This window comes from Mustelus asterias, chromosome 25, assembly GCF_964213995.1.
Source record: "Mustelus asterias chromosome 25, sMusAst1.hap1.1, whole genome shotgun sequence".
Lineage (NCBI taxonomy): Eukaryota > Metazoa > Chordata > Chondrichthyes > Carcharhiniformes > Triakidae > Mustelus > Mustelus asterias.
The window spans coordinates 21,639,924-21,656,546 of record NC_135825.1 but is presented as its reverse complement, the minus strand read 5'-3'; the positions used below and the strand labels follow the sequence as shown (position 1 = coordinate 21,656,546).

Genomic DNA, 16,623 nt, shown 5'->3' with positions numbered 1-16,623 from the left:
AAAGAACTGGAAAGATAACAGAGAACTGGGAATGAGGCCTGTATGAAGCATTGCCTGTAGTATAAAAGAAATCAGAAGACAGAATAGCACAACAAAAATTCAACCTGGTGTACAAGCCCAAAAGCAGATTGAGAGAAGGGGTGGTGGTGAACACAATCGTCCGAAAGACACAAAAAAAACCCTAAACGCACACCTGGAAATACAAGTTAAAGAAAGGGGCTAGAGAGCTAGTTCAAAGAAATACCTATGGGAGCTGTTCTGGGAAATGCATTTCTCTACCTGCAGTACAACTGGACCTGTATTTGGGGTAACAGGCATTTGTGGGTAATGGTAATATTTTTCCTTTTCTATCAATTTTACTCAGATTCCTGATTGCTGTTTTTAACTGTGGCTCTTTGGCACTGTCCTCTCTCAGGCCCACTCTCTTACATTCCTGTGAAGACACCTGGGGAACAGCAACAAACTCCAGGAAGGACATCCACAATTATAGTGACAGAAAGATGTTCAGCTTTTCCCTTATGAAACAGTACAATATGCAGACAAAAAAACTTCCAAAAAATTGCAAAACATCGTTGACATGCATAGCAAGACAGGACAAGGAAGGAGGTTTTGCATTGTTAGTATGAGGAGCTAGGCACTAAATTTAGCAGAACCTCAAGAGGTAATTTCTGGATTACCTGAACCACATGCAAGATTAGAGAAATGAATGCTTGGCTCAAAGACTGGTGTTGGAGTGGGTTCTGGTTCACGAACACCAGTATTGGGGAAAGTGGAATCTGTACTGTTGGTACAGCCTTCATCTGAACCACACTGCACTAATGTTTTAGTGAGTTGCATAACTAGGGAAGCAGAGAGGGTTTTAAACTAAATAGTGGGAACAAGGGATCAAATTTGGTAAGATGTGGTAAACCAAAGAGTCAAAGCAAGTGTTAGGAGAATAAAGAGTTAATGTCCCGATTTCAACCCTGTCAGCAAAATCTCGTATGCTGACAACTGCTACGGACAATGGAGACAGCCTGTCCACATGGAAGGATAACCATGTCAAAACATAATTAAATTAGATCCGTGCCCAAGACATAGCGTGAATGATTAACCATTAAACTTGTTTTCTTGAGCTGCGAACAATAGAACTTGTATTGCACAAGACTGCTCTAAACATCACGTACTGGGCCGAATACTCATATTCAGATGTCCAGAACAAAGAGAGGCTTTTCTCTATAAATATGCGGGAAAGTCCCTACTACAGCAGAGTCTGCCGTGGGTTACGTACGGACGCCCGGAGGGAGGTAAGCCACTCTACCTGGACTGACGGCTCTCCAGTCCACGTGTCAGGGTAGTTAAACTATATAAGGCTTAGCCCATTGAATGATACTTGTAGAACTTGTCCATGTATTGTGGGGAATAAAGAGACACATTTTATTCTAGCAATACTGGTGTAGTGTGAATTCTTTCTCTCAGACCACCTCCACGAACCTGATACCGGTCCGGCTAAACATTTTGGCGTAATCAGCAGGATACGGTGATAATTGGCGGTGGGGGGTTCTTGGAGAAAGATGTTTCGCAAAACTAAGAAGTTACAGGAGGAGGAAAAGGGAGAGGAAGCGATCATTCCGGGATGGGAAGGATCGTGGAGACCGGTTGCAGCGTGCCTCCGAGACGGAGGGGGTCGCGCTGAAAACTGGGGAGAGGAGACCCGAGATGGATCTCCCGGAGAAGTATTATCTACTCTGTTAAAAATACCCGTCCCTCTGAAGACCCCCGTGGAGGGAATTCAGCGGAGACTGTGGGTATGTGCAACAGCGTGGAAGAATCAGTTTAAACAACGACAGGAAGCCGAGCAGAATGCTCTTAAACTGAAACAGCAATTGGGAGAACAGGAATGTAATAATTCGTTGTTAAAGCAAAAAATAATAAAGTTAGAAACAGAATTAGAAGCCCTTCAAACCCTGGCTGGCCAGGCAGTGGGTTATGTATCCAGAATAAATCGGAGGAAGAAGCGTAAAAAACCTAGAGAATTGGAAATGGTGAAAATTAAAGCATTTGTAGCTAGATTGGGGGACGGGAGCGGCTGGAATCCCGATACGTGGGATGGAAACATTTGGAGTGATAGTGACAATGGTTCCCACTTTACGGGAAACCTGGTCCGACAATGGGCCACTGACAATCATGTGGAGTGGATATACCATATTCCGTACTATCCCCAAGCAGCAGGATTAATTGAAAGAATGAATGGAATACTGAAAACCTCATTGCGAAAGGCTAGTACTTCTGATGATTTGTCTAATTGGAAGGTGAAATTAAATCAAGTATTGAAGCAAATTAATAATCGACCGCTAGGTGGGGGAGTCACGCCTTTGAACCGAATGGTCCATGTATGTGAAACCCCACAAGGAGAATCAATCAAAATGTGGAAATTGGATGATAAAGCAGAATTACCGCGGCGAGCCACGCCTGGCTCGGCCGGTTTAGATCTAAGAACCTTAGAAACAGTGACCCTGCCACAAGATACACCTACTGTTATTAAAACCGGATTGGGATTGCAGTGCCCTAAGGGAACTTATGGGCACATCCTTCCCCGTTCTGGATTGTCCCTGAAGGGGATAACTGTTATGGCAGGAGTCATTGATTCAGATTATCAAGGAGAAATTGGGGTGGTTCTGTGTAATATTAAACCTGATCCCTATACTGTGACTGCAAATGATAAAATCGCCCAACTGGTGATTAAACCCTGTGAGATGGCACCGGCCGTTGAAGTTGGTATCCCACAGGTGGTGACTGAAAGAGGAACTGGTGGTTTTGGCTCAACAGATAAACCTGGAGCTAAAGTCTGGGTGAAACAGGAAACTGGCCCACCCAGAGCTGCTGAAATCATTGCTCAAGGCAGTGATGGAACCGTAACGGTAATGTACCCTGGTGAGCCCAAATGGGTTAATGTCCCTGCTAAGAAATGTTATCTACGAGAAGATTAACTATGTCTTGAAGATTGATCTCTTTTACAGGAATAAAACAGCATGGAACGATTGACGTTGATACTGATAGCAGGAATACTCTTGATCTCGTGGATATGGGTTGAGGGGACCCCTGGTCATCAATTGACCGAAAAGCTTGGCGGTTTTCACCTCGCATGGAAGAACTCCACCCATAATAAAACTCAAGGGGAGTTCACTTGTGGCGCGAATCGAATGTGCGGAATCGCGAATATAACGAGTGTGTGTAAGCTATATCGTTGTGAAAAATGCTTGGACAACAACAAAGCTCTCCCCACAACTGCTATGAATTGTACGGTTACCATAACGGCAGGAGCTCCACTTTGCCAGATACAAACAAGAAGGAATAGAACCTGTATGTCCAGTAAGGAAAATGGCACCACCTGGAATATTGCTGTGACAGGTGAGAGGCCTCGATTGGTATGGTTCCAGAACAGTACAGAAATAAAAGGCCGCAATACATTCCTATATGCAATAATGTTCCTACCAAACAAGCCTATAATAGAACAAACACAATTCGCCCCAGTCCTACATACTTGTCGAAAGATGGCGAATCAGCTCACGCACACTGAGGTACACTGGACTGTCATTCTGCCCTCGCTACCTACCTGCTCTGGCGCCCGCAGGCGGCGAGCATGGTATGATACGCTGTTGGGTGGGACTGGTACAGTACTAGGTATCTCTAATGCGGCTGACAATGAAGTTACCAGAACTATGTTATCGGACACTGGATATTCGACATCACACGGGCTCCATACTGTCGGAATATGGATGCCCACGGTTGTGAAAACGCAAGTGGAAACAGCACGGATTCTGCTACGAACTCTGGACTGGGAGAAGCGAATGTGGAATGCGACACAGGAACTTATGCATAACATCACGGCGGCACTTAATATGACTATCTGCAACATCCAAGGAGTGCACATGCGAGTGCAACAAGAGAGGTTTATCCGAATAGTTACTACGGGTAACTCTCATGAACTGCGAGAACTCTGGAACATATCGGACACTTTGTGGGTGCAAGCCCGCTCAGATAAAACTGTTTGTAACAAAACAGCATGTACTGGACATTACACCTTGATGAATGTGGCAGATGTAATATCTGTATGTAAATACCATGTACTGCCTGTAATTACCCTGCATGGGTTTTACTTTCTGAGAACTAATGGTAACTGGTTTAGTCCTAAAAACAATTGGACTTATGATTTGTCAACATGTGAAGACACTGACAGAGGATTGGCATGTTTAACTATGACAAGATATCGCGATCTATGTTTAACTGATGACACGGCATTATGTGATTGGCGAGTAGAGAAACCACGAGATATCTCGTGGCAGATTGGGCCCCACGCTGTATGTGTGGCCACCATACACCGCCACCCATTATTGCCGCAGATACCGTTCTCTGGGTGTTTGAAGGGGGTGTACATTTGGCATTGGGCGAACAAGACTTACAAATTGACTAATTATAGCACTGAATCTCGCTTGAGTACGGCTCAGTGGAAAGTTCTCCATATGCCATGGCGAGTCTCTCTCGACAGGTTCAAATGCGCATTGAATCAGTCGATGGAGCTAAAACATATAATTGACTCTCATAAGTCTAACGTGTCCCGTGTCATGGTCTCTACCTTTATAGCCGGAGAACAGGTAGTACATGCTGCGCGAATGATAGAGAATGAATCAGCCCATCATTGGTGGGACTTGCTAACCGGGATATCACAAACGGCCCGGCGATATGTTTTGCCTCCTCTGATATTGATATTTGTGATTGTTGCTGTTTTAACTTGTTGTAATGTACTTACCTGTGTATATGTCAGGCGTGTGAAACAGGGTTTGGAAAGCACCCTGTATCACACTGCGTTGAGGTAAATGGTGATTGAAATCGGTCCAACAGGTGGAATGTTAGGAGAATAAAGAGTTAATGTCCCGATTTCAACCCTGTCAGCAAAATCTCGTATGCTGACAACTGCTACGGACAATGGAGACAGCCTGTCCACATGGAAGGATAACCATGTCAAAACATAATTAAATTAGATCCGTGCCCAAGACATAGCGTGAATGATTAACCATTAAACTTGTTTTCTTGAGCTGCGAACAATAGAACTTGTATTGCACAAGACTGCTCTAAACATCACGTACTGGGCCGAATACTCATATTCAGATGTCCAGAACAAAGAGAGGCTTTTCTCTATAAATATGCGGGAAAGTCCCTACTACAGCAGAGTCTGCCGTGGGTTACGTACGGACGCCCAGAGGGAGGTAAGCCACTCTACCTGGACTGACGGCTCTCCAGTCCACGTGTCAGGATAGTTAAACTATATAAGGCTTAGCCCATTGAATGATACTTGTAGAACTTGTCCATGTATTGTGGGGAATAAAGAGACACATTTTATTCTAGCAATACTGGTGTAGTGTGAATTCTTTCTCTCAGACCACCTCCACGAACCTGATACCGGTCCGGCTAAACAGCAAGGCATGAGTGAAAGGTATCAATATGGAAAAGGATAAACAGACACTGACAGGAAGAGAGAGTAAGAGACAGAGAGTACAAATCTAAGTAAATCAGCAGATGAGACTAGACACTATAAAAAATAAAAGGACAAATTTAAAGGCTGTGTATCAAATGTACATGGCATTCAAAACAAAAGATTAACTGAAAGCACAAATAGAAATTAATAAGTATGATAGCTGTTTCAGAAATACATCTACAGGATGAGAGAGATTGGGATCTGAAAATTGAAAGGGACCCAAATATCAAGGGTATGAGAAACTTAGGAAGGACAGGATGTGAGGGAAATGTGGAGGGGTGGCTGTTAATGATGGTATTGACATATTGGAAATAGACGACCCATGTTCAGGAACCCAGGATATAGAAGTGGTTTGAGTCAAGAAGGATAAAGGCAAAAGTCACTTATGGGAGTGGTATACAGGCCCCGAATTGTATGGTAGAACTGAGTATAAAGGAGATTGTCAGACAATCTTGGGGGATTTTAATCCAAGTATGGACTAGAAAAATCAAATGGGCAAAGGCAGTGTAGATAAATTCATAGAATGCTTTTGGGATAGTTTCTTAGAACAGCATGTTCTGGAGCCAACCAGGGAGCATGGTATAGACCTGGCGTGGTGCCGCAAGGTTGAGTTCATCAATTAATCCTTAGTAAAGGCAGCAGCAATCACTATGATTGAATTTTACATTCAGTTTGAGAGAGCAAAAAGTGCACTCAAGACTAGTACTTTAAACTTAAATAAGGACAATATGAGGACATGAATGTAGAGGTTGCTGAAGTGAGCTGGCAAATGTTGTTAAGAATAGGTCAACAGAAAACACTCCAAGAACCCTCCATGATTAACTGAAAGTTAACATACAATTACACAAAAATTGGAATGAATAAAACAGCGAAGAATGACAAGGATTAATGTGGGAAAAGTTAAAGTAGGAGAGAAAGCTAGCCAATAATATAAAGAAACTATGTATAGAGTTTCTATGGATATTGAATCAAGAGTCATGAGCATTGGTCCTATTGAAAGTGCATCTTGGGGGGGTCAATGCTTAACCAATTTATTGGAGTTCTTGAAAGGAGTCATGTGCTGAATACTGGGGAAGATGATGTACTATTCATTGGGTTCCAGAAGACATTTAATAAGGTGCTACATCAACGGATATTGCAGAAAATAAAGCTCATGGTGTAGAGACAAACATACTGGCATGGATAGATGATTGGCTAGCTAACAGAAAAACAGTTAACAGGAATGTGTTTTACACTGCAGCGAGCAGTGTACCGCAGGGATCAAGGCTGGGCCTCAACCTTTTACTATTTATATAAATGACTTGGATGGGACTGAAGGTGCGATTGCACAATTTGGTGACAACACAAAGACAGTGAATTGGGAACAGATGAAAGGAGGCTGCAAAGGAACTAAGTGAGTGACAAAGATCTGGCAAATGAATTATAACATGGGTAACCATGAAAATTGTCCATTTTGACAGGAAAAATAAACTGATCTTTCTAAATGGAGAGAGATTGTGATAATCACAAAAGGCTGGTAAACAGGTACAAAAAGTAATTAGGAAAGATAATAGATCATTTATTGAGAGGGGAATTGATTAAGAGAAATATTATGCTTCAATAGTACAGGGCATTGGCAAGGCCACATCAGAAGTATCTTATACAATATTGGGTCTCCTTATTTAAGGAAAGACAAATTTGTTAGAAGCAGTTTGGAGAAGGTTTACTCGATTAATATCAAGTCATGAGGAAAGATTGGACAGTTTGACTTGTATCCACTGGAGTTTTGAAGAGTGAGACAACTTGATTGAAACACAAGATCCTGGGTGTCTTGACAGGGTGAATGCAGAGAGGAAGTTTCCTCTTGTGGGAGAACCTAGAACAAGAGGTCACTGTTTGAAATGAAGGGGACACTGATTTAAGGCAGAGATTAGAAGAATATTTTTCTTCTAAGTCAAGTGTCTTTGGAACTCGTTTCCTCAAAATACAGTAGAAGCAGATAGATTCTTAATTAACAAGTGGGTGAAAGGTTAGGAATGTGGGATTGAGGTTACAATCAGATCAAACACGATCTACTTGAATGTCGGAGCAGGCTCAAAGGGTTGACTGGCCTACTCTTGTTCCTAATTCGTAACTTCCTGCCCAAGTCCAACCTGATGTGTTTTGACATTCAATTTAGAAATATATTTCATGTAGATGTCAAACTTGCACCTAATGGGCTCAAAGTTCACAATCACAACACAAAAATGTACTATTGGATAGTGAAATAATAAATACACAGGACTGAAAAAGTAAACATTTTTTAAAAATGACACTGAATCAATACCAACAGTCAGGGATAGAAAGGAAACATCTGGTGTTGATTTGGTGGGATCATGGGTTAGAGTGCCAGAATAGACCAGTGCACAAATAGCAAAGTAGATAACTAGTCAGGCACTGCACCAAGTCTAGCCAATGCCCAATTTTAAAAAAAAATTTTACTTGTGCATGGCACATTCTAAATATGTCCAGTTTTCAAAGAGCCGGATTTAACAAATGGTTCCCTTGAAACAATCTTCCATTTGTGAATGCTGCGGAATTTCAGACAGAAAATAAATTAAGTTACATTAGAAACACGATCTCAAGACTTGCTGCACATGTATCTTATGCCCCAAATCTTCAAATACAAGATTTCAGTTTGTTACATTTTTGGATGCTAGCTTGTAAAGATGGCATTTGAATAAGGACATGCAGAAATAAGTTGCTCTAAGCAGCACTTACTTTGCAAAAGAACCTAGGGCTGCAGAAAATGAATGTGAATGGCAAAGTAGTTTCATATCCGCACAAGCTTGGAGGGCTGTACTTTTCTTTGTTCTTCAAAATGCAATTGTTTATTTGCATTGGAATTTGAGGGCCTCGTGGCTATTCAGCTCACTGGACAGTGAAAATATTTTGATATCACCACTGAGGGGTGAGAGATATAGGACAGATGTTAGAGGTAGGTTCTTTACTCAGAGAGTAGTAAGGGCATGGAATGCCCTGCCTGCAGCAGTAGTGGACTAGTCAACATTAAGAGCATTCAAATGTTTATTGGATAAACATATGGATGATATTGGAATAGTGTAGATTAGAGGGGCTTTAGATTGTTGCGCCGACCAGTGGAACCAGAGGGCCGAAGGGCCTGTACTGCGCTGTAATGTTCTATATCACTGTGGTATCCTGTGAAGCAGGGTTGTGGATGGTTGTGTACGTGGCTAATTTAATTAACCTGAAGGCAGTTGGGCTGCAAGGTTTAAAGCATCAAAAGAACTAGGTGTGAAAAGCAGGCATTTCAGGTAGAGATAACCAAAGTTAGATGTTCTACAAGTAAACACAGAAATTTGCAATTGGAGATAGGAAAAAAATTGGATATTTAGCTGTTGAATTCCAAAGGGAGGTAAGTAGTAATTTACAGCTGAACAAAGATAATAAAATAAGGTGAAGTTATATTTTATTTGACCTGAAAATAGTGGCCATAAGGAGAATGTGAAAGGTTTTTACATCCTGGGAAGGTAAATTTCAAAGAAGGTGAAGGGTCCATTCATGCCTCAGAATAGACGAAGACAGCACTGGTATGTTGAATTTCTTTTATTGATCAGAATTTAAAATTAACACATTACAGAGTGTGAAAAAACTGGGGGAGAGAGGTACTAGCAAAAGCTAGACTTGACCCAAACCTCACTGAACACATATGGCTGTATACAGAATTACAACTTTTCCATTATCTGTAGTTATGAAATTGCTTGGTACAGGCTGTCTCTAACTTTCATAAACAATTTGCAGGTGTGGCCATGAAAACTTTGTTTTGGCTTATGAAAAAGGCCCGCTTCTGCTAGCATTGTAATTTCAAGGAGTGCAGTCAATTTCTCAAGCTAACCCCAGCATGCCTGCCAAGTTCAAAACGTGGCCAAGTTACATTTAAATGCTAAGCTTTTAAAGTCAACTGCATAGACAGAAATATCTTAAAATGAAGTCTTTGCATAAACGAAGCAAACCATACACAGGGTCCACAACAAAAGGCAAGGATAATTAAGTAAAGGTGAAAGAGAGAAAATATATTTAAAACAAGGTTGGAAGCCATGCAAGATTCTGAAAAAGAGCTGTGCTGGGACAGAACTGTGAAAGAAGCAAAGTGAAGCAGCCTGCAGCCACCCCAAAGTACAGTATGTTTGTTGCAGAAAGCCAGCTGTTAATTCTGAAGCTCTTGGAATCCTCCACTGGACAAAGTGAGAAGTCCTGTGATGTATCTTCCCTGTAGCAACAGTGGGTATATTGTGGTAAATTTACTGGGAGTTTTATAATTTACTACTTTATAGGGACTGTTGCCTAAAGGGATGTTTGAGTTTAACAAAGTGAAAATCTTCTGGGGACATGTTTGTAAGAAGAGTTTAACTGTGTAAATGTAATCTCGTGTGTTTAAATAAGTTCTCTTTTGTTAATGAATGTTTTAATTTACTATTTAAAATCTCCAAAAATGTTATTGGATTTTTTGACTTGACAGTCTAATTGTAACTCACCAAGTTTTCCTTTGGGACTTGGTTGACATGGCAATTACCACCTGTCACATCATAACAATATGGTCCTTCCAAAGTGCAGAAAGGACCAAGAAGATTTTACTCTTTCAATTACAAAAAATAATTCCAAGTTATACTTATCAAACTCACAGCTTAAGACTTGCATTCTAACAGTTCTCCTTCATGATTCGTGCTTCGTAGGCAGGTGACAAAAGGGTTTCTTCTGGTCCATAGTCAAGTCTCATGAGCAAGTCTAATGCCTAGCACGGAGTTGGATATTATCTAAAGAGAAAACTAAATTGTAAGTAGTAGTTTTTATATCCTGATTTTGTGGGGCAATTGTGTTCACCTGCATAATGCCTTAGTTTATGTAAATTGGCAATCTGCATGTTCAATCAATCCTTTTTGACAGTATTGGATGAGGAATTAAGTTTGTCCAGGATATGAGAAAAATGGTGTAATATACTTGTGTCATGCCTGCTTGAAAATGCCTTGATGGGCTGGGTCGCCCTAACTCAACAGGAGCATAGTTGGCTAATCTGCATGGTTATAGCTATTTAAACTGCAGTGTACTGCATCTGAACCTTGGTTAAGTAAAAATAACCTTCAACAGAAGGGTACGGGTTCAGATTACCCAGGCTCAAACTAGGCAGCAGGATTCAGTTAATCAAACAACCAGGTTAAGAAAGCAAATATGCAAAATCTTAAAATGTTCTACAATACTAAACTGACATCTTGAGGTGATTATGAAAATCAACAAAAGCAGGCGTCGTAAAGATGAAACATCATTTGCACATACACCCACAGATCAAAGTAGAAGTCGAGCATGTTCCAACTTTCCTAGACATGCTTGGCAACCAAGAAACAAGTCAGATTTATTACCAAAGAGGCAAAAATACTGCGGATACAAGAAAGTTTAAGAGCCGTGGGGTTATGCTGCAACTGTACAGGACCTTGGTGAGACCACATTTGGAATAGTGTGTGCAGTTCTGGTCACCTCACTATAAGAAGGATGTGGAAACACTGGAAAGAGTGCAGAGGAGATTTACCAGGATGCTGCCTGGTTTGGAGGGTAGGTCTTATGAGGAAAGGTTGAGGGAGCTAGGGCTGTTCTCTCTGGAGCGGAGGAGGCTGAGGGGAGACTTAATAGAGGTTTATAAAATGATGAAGGGGATAGATAGAGTGAACGTTCAAAGACTATTTCCTCGGGTGGCTGGAGCTATTACAAGGGGGCATAACTATAGGGTTCATGGTGGGAGATACAGGAAGGATATCAGAGGTAGGTTCTTTACGCAGAGAGTGGTTGGGGTGTGGAATGGACTGCCTGCAGTGATAGTGGAGTCAGACACTTTTGGAACATTTAAGCGGTTATTGGATAGGCACATGGAGCACACCAGGATGATAGGGAGTGGGATAGCTTGATCTTGATTTCAGATAAAGCTCGGTACAACATCGTGGGCCGAAGGGCCTGTTCTGTGCTGTACTGTTCTATGTTCTAAAGAAAGTGCTCAGCAATTCTGGTACAGCAAATCTTCATAATCCAAAATGAGAAAATAATATGCCCATTAATAGGCCTTCAAATTTCATGTGAATATTGAGGTGTACATATAGTGCTTGCACATTGTAAGTAACAGATGTCAGATAGCAGTAAACCCATCACAGTCAGTTTATAACCCTTAAACCTCAGAGCCCAACAGCAGGGAAGAGTATTGGCATAAATTTAGAAAATAAACAGAACATTGCAAACTCACTGTGGGCAAAGCTATACAAATGCACTTGCCTTTATAAAAAAGTCAAAACTTGCTCCGAAATCAGTCAAAACATCCTGAAATACATCTACAAATCTGAAATTATTGAAAGTTAAAATGCCTTACATTGAAACAAAATGAGAAAAAGCAATTGTGTTTTGAAATGAATGTTGTCCTATATACAAGGGAGATTAATACCACTACACACACGATGAGAAGAAACATAGCATTCATCAAAATCAAATCAAAAATCTAAAGTCACCTCTCAAATACTGGCAAAGTGACTTAGCAACATTAGACAAATGACAGCAAAATGGATTAAAACTGTTCACACAAAAACGGCTGTTGAAATGGCCTTTTCACAGTCAAATGGCAAGGAAAAGAGCAGTAAAAATAAAATGTTTATCAAATCACACACAGAACCTTCTCTTTAGCAACTAGTATAACACCCAAAATGACAACCTGTTAACCAACTAGTGACTCTCACTTCAACCCAATGAACACCCCCACCATAAAAAATGGTAGCATACAAAACATCGTTCATAATAAAATGATCCTTTTTTTAAATTCATGAGAATAAAGAATTGTCATCAACGCCAGAATTTATCACCTATCCCAAATTCTGAAACTGGCATAAGCTGTCTTTCTGAACCACTGTAATCCTTCTGGCGTAGGTATGCCTAGAGCAAAGGAGTTTCAGATTTGGCCTGACAGCAGTAAAAGAATTCCAAGTTAAGGTGGTACGTGGTTTAGAAGGGAACTTGCAAGTCATAGAGTCAGAGATTTACAGCATAGAAATAGGCCCTTCAGCCCAACTTGTCCATGCCGCCCCTTTTTTTAAAAAAAACCCACTAAGCTAGTCCCAATTGCCTATGTTTGGCCCATATCCCTCTACAGCTGTCTAAACGCTTTTTAAAAAGACAAAATTGTACCCGCCTCTGGCAGCTTGTTGCAGACACTCACCATCTTGAGAGAGAAACAATTGCCCTCTGGACCCTTTTGTATCTCTCGCCTTAAACCTCTGCCCTATAGTTTTAGACTCCCTTTCCTTTTGGAAAAGATATTTGACTATTTTGCTGATCAATGCCCCATATTATATAAAATAACTCTATAAAATCACCCCAGAGCCTCCTATGCTCCAGAAAACAAAGTCCCAGTCTATCCAGCCTCTTATAATTCAAACCATCAAGTCCCAGTAGCATCCTAGCAATTCTTTTTTGTACTCTTTCTAGTTTAATAATATCCTTTCTATAATAGGGTGACCAGAACTGCACACAGTATTCCAAGTGTGGCCTTACCAATGTCTTGTACAACTTCAACAAGATGTCCCAACTCCTGTATTCAATGTTCTGACCAAAATGGAACCAAGCATGCCAAATGCCTTCTTCACCACTGTCCACCTGTGACTCCACTTTCAAGGAGCTATGAACTTGTAGCCCCCTGATCTCTTTGTTCTATAACTCTCCCCAACACCCTACCATTAACTGAGTAAGTCCTGCCCTGGTTCAATCTTCCAAAATGCATCACCTTGCATTTATCCAAATTAAACTCCATCTGCCATTCGTCAGCCCATTGGCCCAATTGATCAAGATTCCGGTGCAATCCGAGATAATCTTCTTCTCTGTCCACTATGCCACCATCTTGGTAGCAATTTTCCTTGATCATTACCTTTGACAAAATTGACATCAGTCACTCACTAATTCTGCAATTTAGTTCTTTTGTCTTTGGAACAAAGCTTTAATGAAGTCTGGAGCCAAGTAGCCCTGGCTGAGGAGTGGCGAGCAGGTTATTGCTGGAACAGCAGGGCATGGTTCTGAAGTACAAGTCTTCTGAAACCAACTATGATTCACAGCCATTCTTAGCTAAATAATTCGCCAATAAAGAGCTCAGAGGTTTTCTCCATTTTTGTTTCTCCACTGCCTTGAACACCAAACCCTACAATATCCAGAGAGTGCATAGCAATGGCGCACATCGACTAGGGACACAGTACAATTTGAGCACAATGTACATCAGCCCCATCATGGATCTCCTTTAGAAAACTCATCTTACTTCACCCTTTTCACATCATTTGAAATCTTTGTTCTGTACAGTACACCCAAATATCACTCAATTTCTCAAATATCTCTCACTGCATTGAATGATTTCATAAGCTCCATGATTCTTATCAATTGTATTGCCTTCTTTCCTTCCCAAATCTCCCTCTCCATATATACTCTTCATCCCACATTCACATTGTTTTCTTCCCATGGCTTCCACTACCCCCATTGTTACATTTGCCTGGTTTTATTCTTATTCAGTCACACCCAGAGAATCATTTGCAATGCTTTCTCACATCAACTTTGTACTGTTGCCTCTGGTTCCCTCAAGGATGGATTCTTAGCTGCCGTTAGTCAGCAACATCTAAAACATGGCATCAGTTTCCATATGTACACTTGCAACATGCAATTTTTACCCTGCCGCCACCTCTGTGGAACCCCTTCATTGCCCAATACAAGAGCAGAAATTTCTAGTATCGAGGAACCAGAAACCTTTGTCGCCGGTACTCATTCAAAATGTCATATTCCAATGCTGCTCATGGCGAGCTGAACCAGACTGTTTGCAACCTTGTTGTCATATCTGATCCTGAGATGAGCTTCCAACCACATTATACACACTTCTCCACTTATTTCTACTTTCATAACAAAACCATGATGCACTCATCTCATTAGTTACTTAAACCACCATTCACACCTGTGTTATTTCTAATCATTCTTATTCCAATATACATTTGGCTGGCCTCCCACATTTCACCCCCTGCAAATTTGGGGTCATTCAAAACTCTGCTGCCCACACTCCAATTTGAACTGCATCCCATTTACCCATCATCCCTGCTCACTAGCGTACACTGGCTCTCACTCAAACAACACACTGAATTTTAAAGTCGACATCCTTGCGAGGCATTCAGCTCTCTAATGGACAGCATTTCACCATCCCACTCTCAAAGCCCCACACTACAACCACTTGCTTGTTGTTCGCACAATGTGTAATGTACTCCACCCAGCTCACAGGTTCCCTTCCCTCACCACACCAGAGTAACACGGTGGTTAGCACTGCTATCTTCATGCGCCAGAGATGCATGAAGATGTTCAATGCCCGGCTTGGGTCACTGTCTGTGTGGAGTTTGCACGTTCGCCCCATGTCTGCCTGGGTTTCCTCCCACAATCCGAAAGACGTATTGGTTGGGTGCATTGGCCATGTTAAACCTACCCTCAATGTACCCCAACTGGGAATTTTACAGTAACTTAATTAGTCTAAGCCTCCTCGTGACACTAATAAATAAACTTTGAATTGAACGCCAAGATCCTGTGCCTTGGGAATAACCATCCACACAACCTCCTCTTCCTCTCTGCCTGCCTCTGCTCCCCACCCCCTCCTCCTCCTCCTCCCTCCCGGCCTCCGGGGCCTAACGTGGCTCTGGGTTGTTCTCCCCGGCGAGCGGTGTGGAAGCAAAGGGCTGAGAAGCAGCAATGAAGGGCGGGGGCGCCGCTTACCCGTGACCCGGGCCACCCAGATGGCCATTAGAGCGAGGATCAGGCTCTCCGACATTCCCCAATTCTCTCGATCTCTCATCTTCGGGAAAACTTTCCCCTCCGCCGGGGCCGGGAATGTGAAGAAAAATGGAGCAGGTTCCCTCCCGCGGCACGATAACACTGCGCTACTTCTCCCGCTGCCTCCTGTGCTCACAAATAACCGTCTCCCCCACCCTAACCTTCCCCCTCAAACCGGAAGGAAACTCACGCCCAACTTCCGGAACAGGCTGCAGCAAGTCTCTAACGTCACTGTGACGATTTGGCTGAAGCCATCTTTCTTCCTGGCATTCGTCCAAAGTTTGCTGAACTTTCTGCTGTGTGCAAGTGGACAAGTTACGTTCAAATTTCAGGCAGCCCCGGGTGGGCTTCAGGCGATGCCCTAAATACGAGACTATAACATGATGAACCCTATTTTACAAATATGTCTTTTTTTAAATTTATCATTGACTCTCCACCCACTTGGGAATTGACAAACGAATACAAAGCACTGGAATGTGTCAGACCTATGAGTAAGAGTTGCCAATTCTGGTGGAATTAGTAATTCCAGTCATAGCAACTTTATAAATCAAGAGACAATGGCCGGAGATTTACTGCCCCACCCGCCACGGGAAAAGGAGCGGGCAAGGGGTGGACAATGGAAAGGTCTTGGGTGGGATTTTATGGTTTTGGGACGAGCGAGGGGTCAAATCCTGCCCAATCTCTAAATATATAAATCTAGTTACTATCTTGTTCAAATATAAACTTTACAGTTCTGTCACAAGCCTCCCATTTCAATTGTAACACTATATAATGCTCAGTCCAACTTTTTAAACTCCACTCGCCTGATGAAGGAACAGCGCTCCGAAAGCTTGTGATACCAAATAAACTTGTTGGACTTTAACCTGATGTTGTGAGACTTTTTACTGTGCCCACCCCAGTCCAACGCCGGCATCTCCATATCACAACTTTTTAAAATTCAATTGTCGGCCAGGATTTATTGTCCACCCCTAGTTGCCCTTCAGAAGGTGGTGGTGAGCTGCCTTCTTGAACCACTGCAGTTCCCAAGACGTAGGTGCTCAGACAGTACTGTTTGGGGGAAAGTTCCAGGATTTCAACCCAGCGACAGTTACATGGGTAAGGTGGGTATAGAGGGATATGGGCCAAATGTAAGCAATTGGGACTAGCTCAATGGTAAAAACTGATATTTCCAAATCATGATGGTGAGTGACTTGGGGGCAACGTCCAGGTGGTGGTCTTCCCAGGCACCTGCTGCCCTATCCTTCTAGATGGTAGTGGTCATG

General features: G+C 42.1%; 2 protein-coding genes across 15 annotated transcripts in view; one reads left to right on the top strand and one right to left on the bottom strand.

The window, feature by feature from the left end:
* LOC144511854 (C4b-binding protein alpha chain-like) overlaps nt 1-15,565 on the bottom strand; it is a 60,459-nt gene extending 44,894 nt beyond the window's left edge. For 7 of the 14 annotated variants that reach the window (XM_078242243.1, XM_078242235.1, XM_078242246.1 and 4 more), the window contains exon 1: nt 15,305-15,543. In XM_078242243.1, coding sequence (XP_078098369.1) covers nt 15,305-15,383 — 79 coding nt within the window. In that variant the 5' untranslated portion in view covers nt 15,384-15,543. Of the gene's footprint in view, nt 1-15,304 lie in introns of all 14 variants that reach the window. The other 7 variants (XM_078242237.1, XM_078242240.1, XM_078242239.1 and 4 more) reach the window with 4 other exon arrangements.
* Nucleotides 914-5,219, top strand: LOC144511851 (uncharacterized). Its single transcript, XM_078242225.1, has 2 exons — nt 914-1,286; nt 3,000-5,219. The coding sequence occupies exon 2, from the start codon at nt 3,012-3,014 to the stop codon at nt 4,854-4,856; it is 1,845 nt and encodes a 614-aa protein (XP_078098351.1). The 5' UTR covers nt 914-1,286; nt 3,000-3,011; the 3' UTR covers nt 4,857-5,219.
* Nucleotides 15,566-16,623: the final 1,058 nt, after the last annotated feature.

Coding starts and splice junctions, on each gene's coding strand:
- LOC144511851 (XM_078242225.1), top strand. CDS start 3,012: ATGGAACGATTGACGTTGATACTGATAGCAGGAATACTCTTGATCTCG.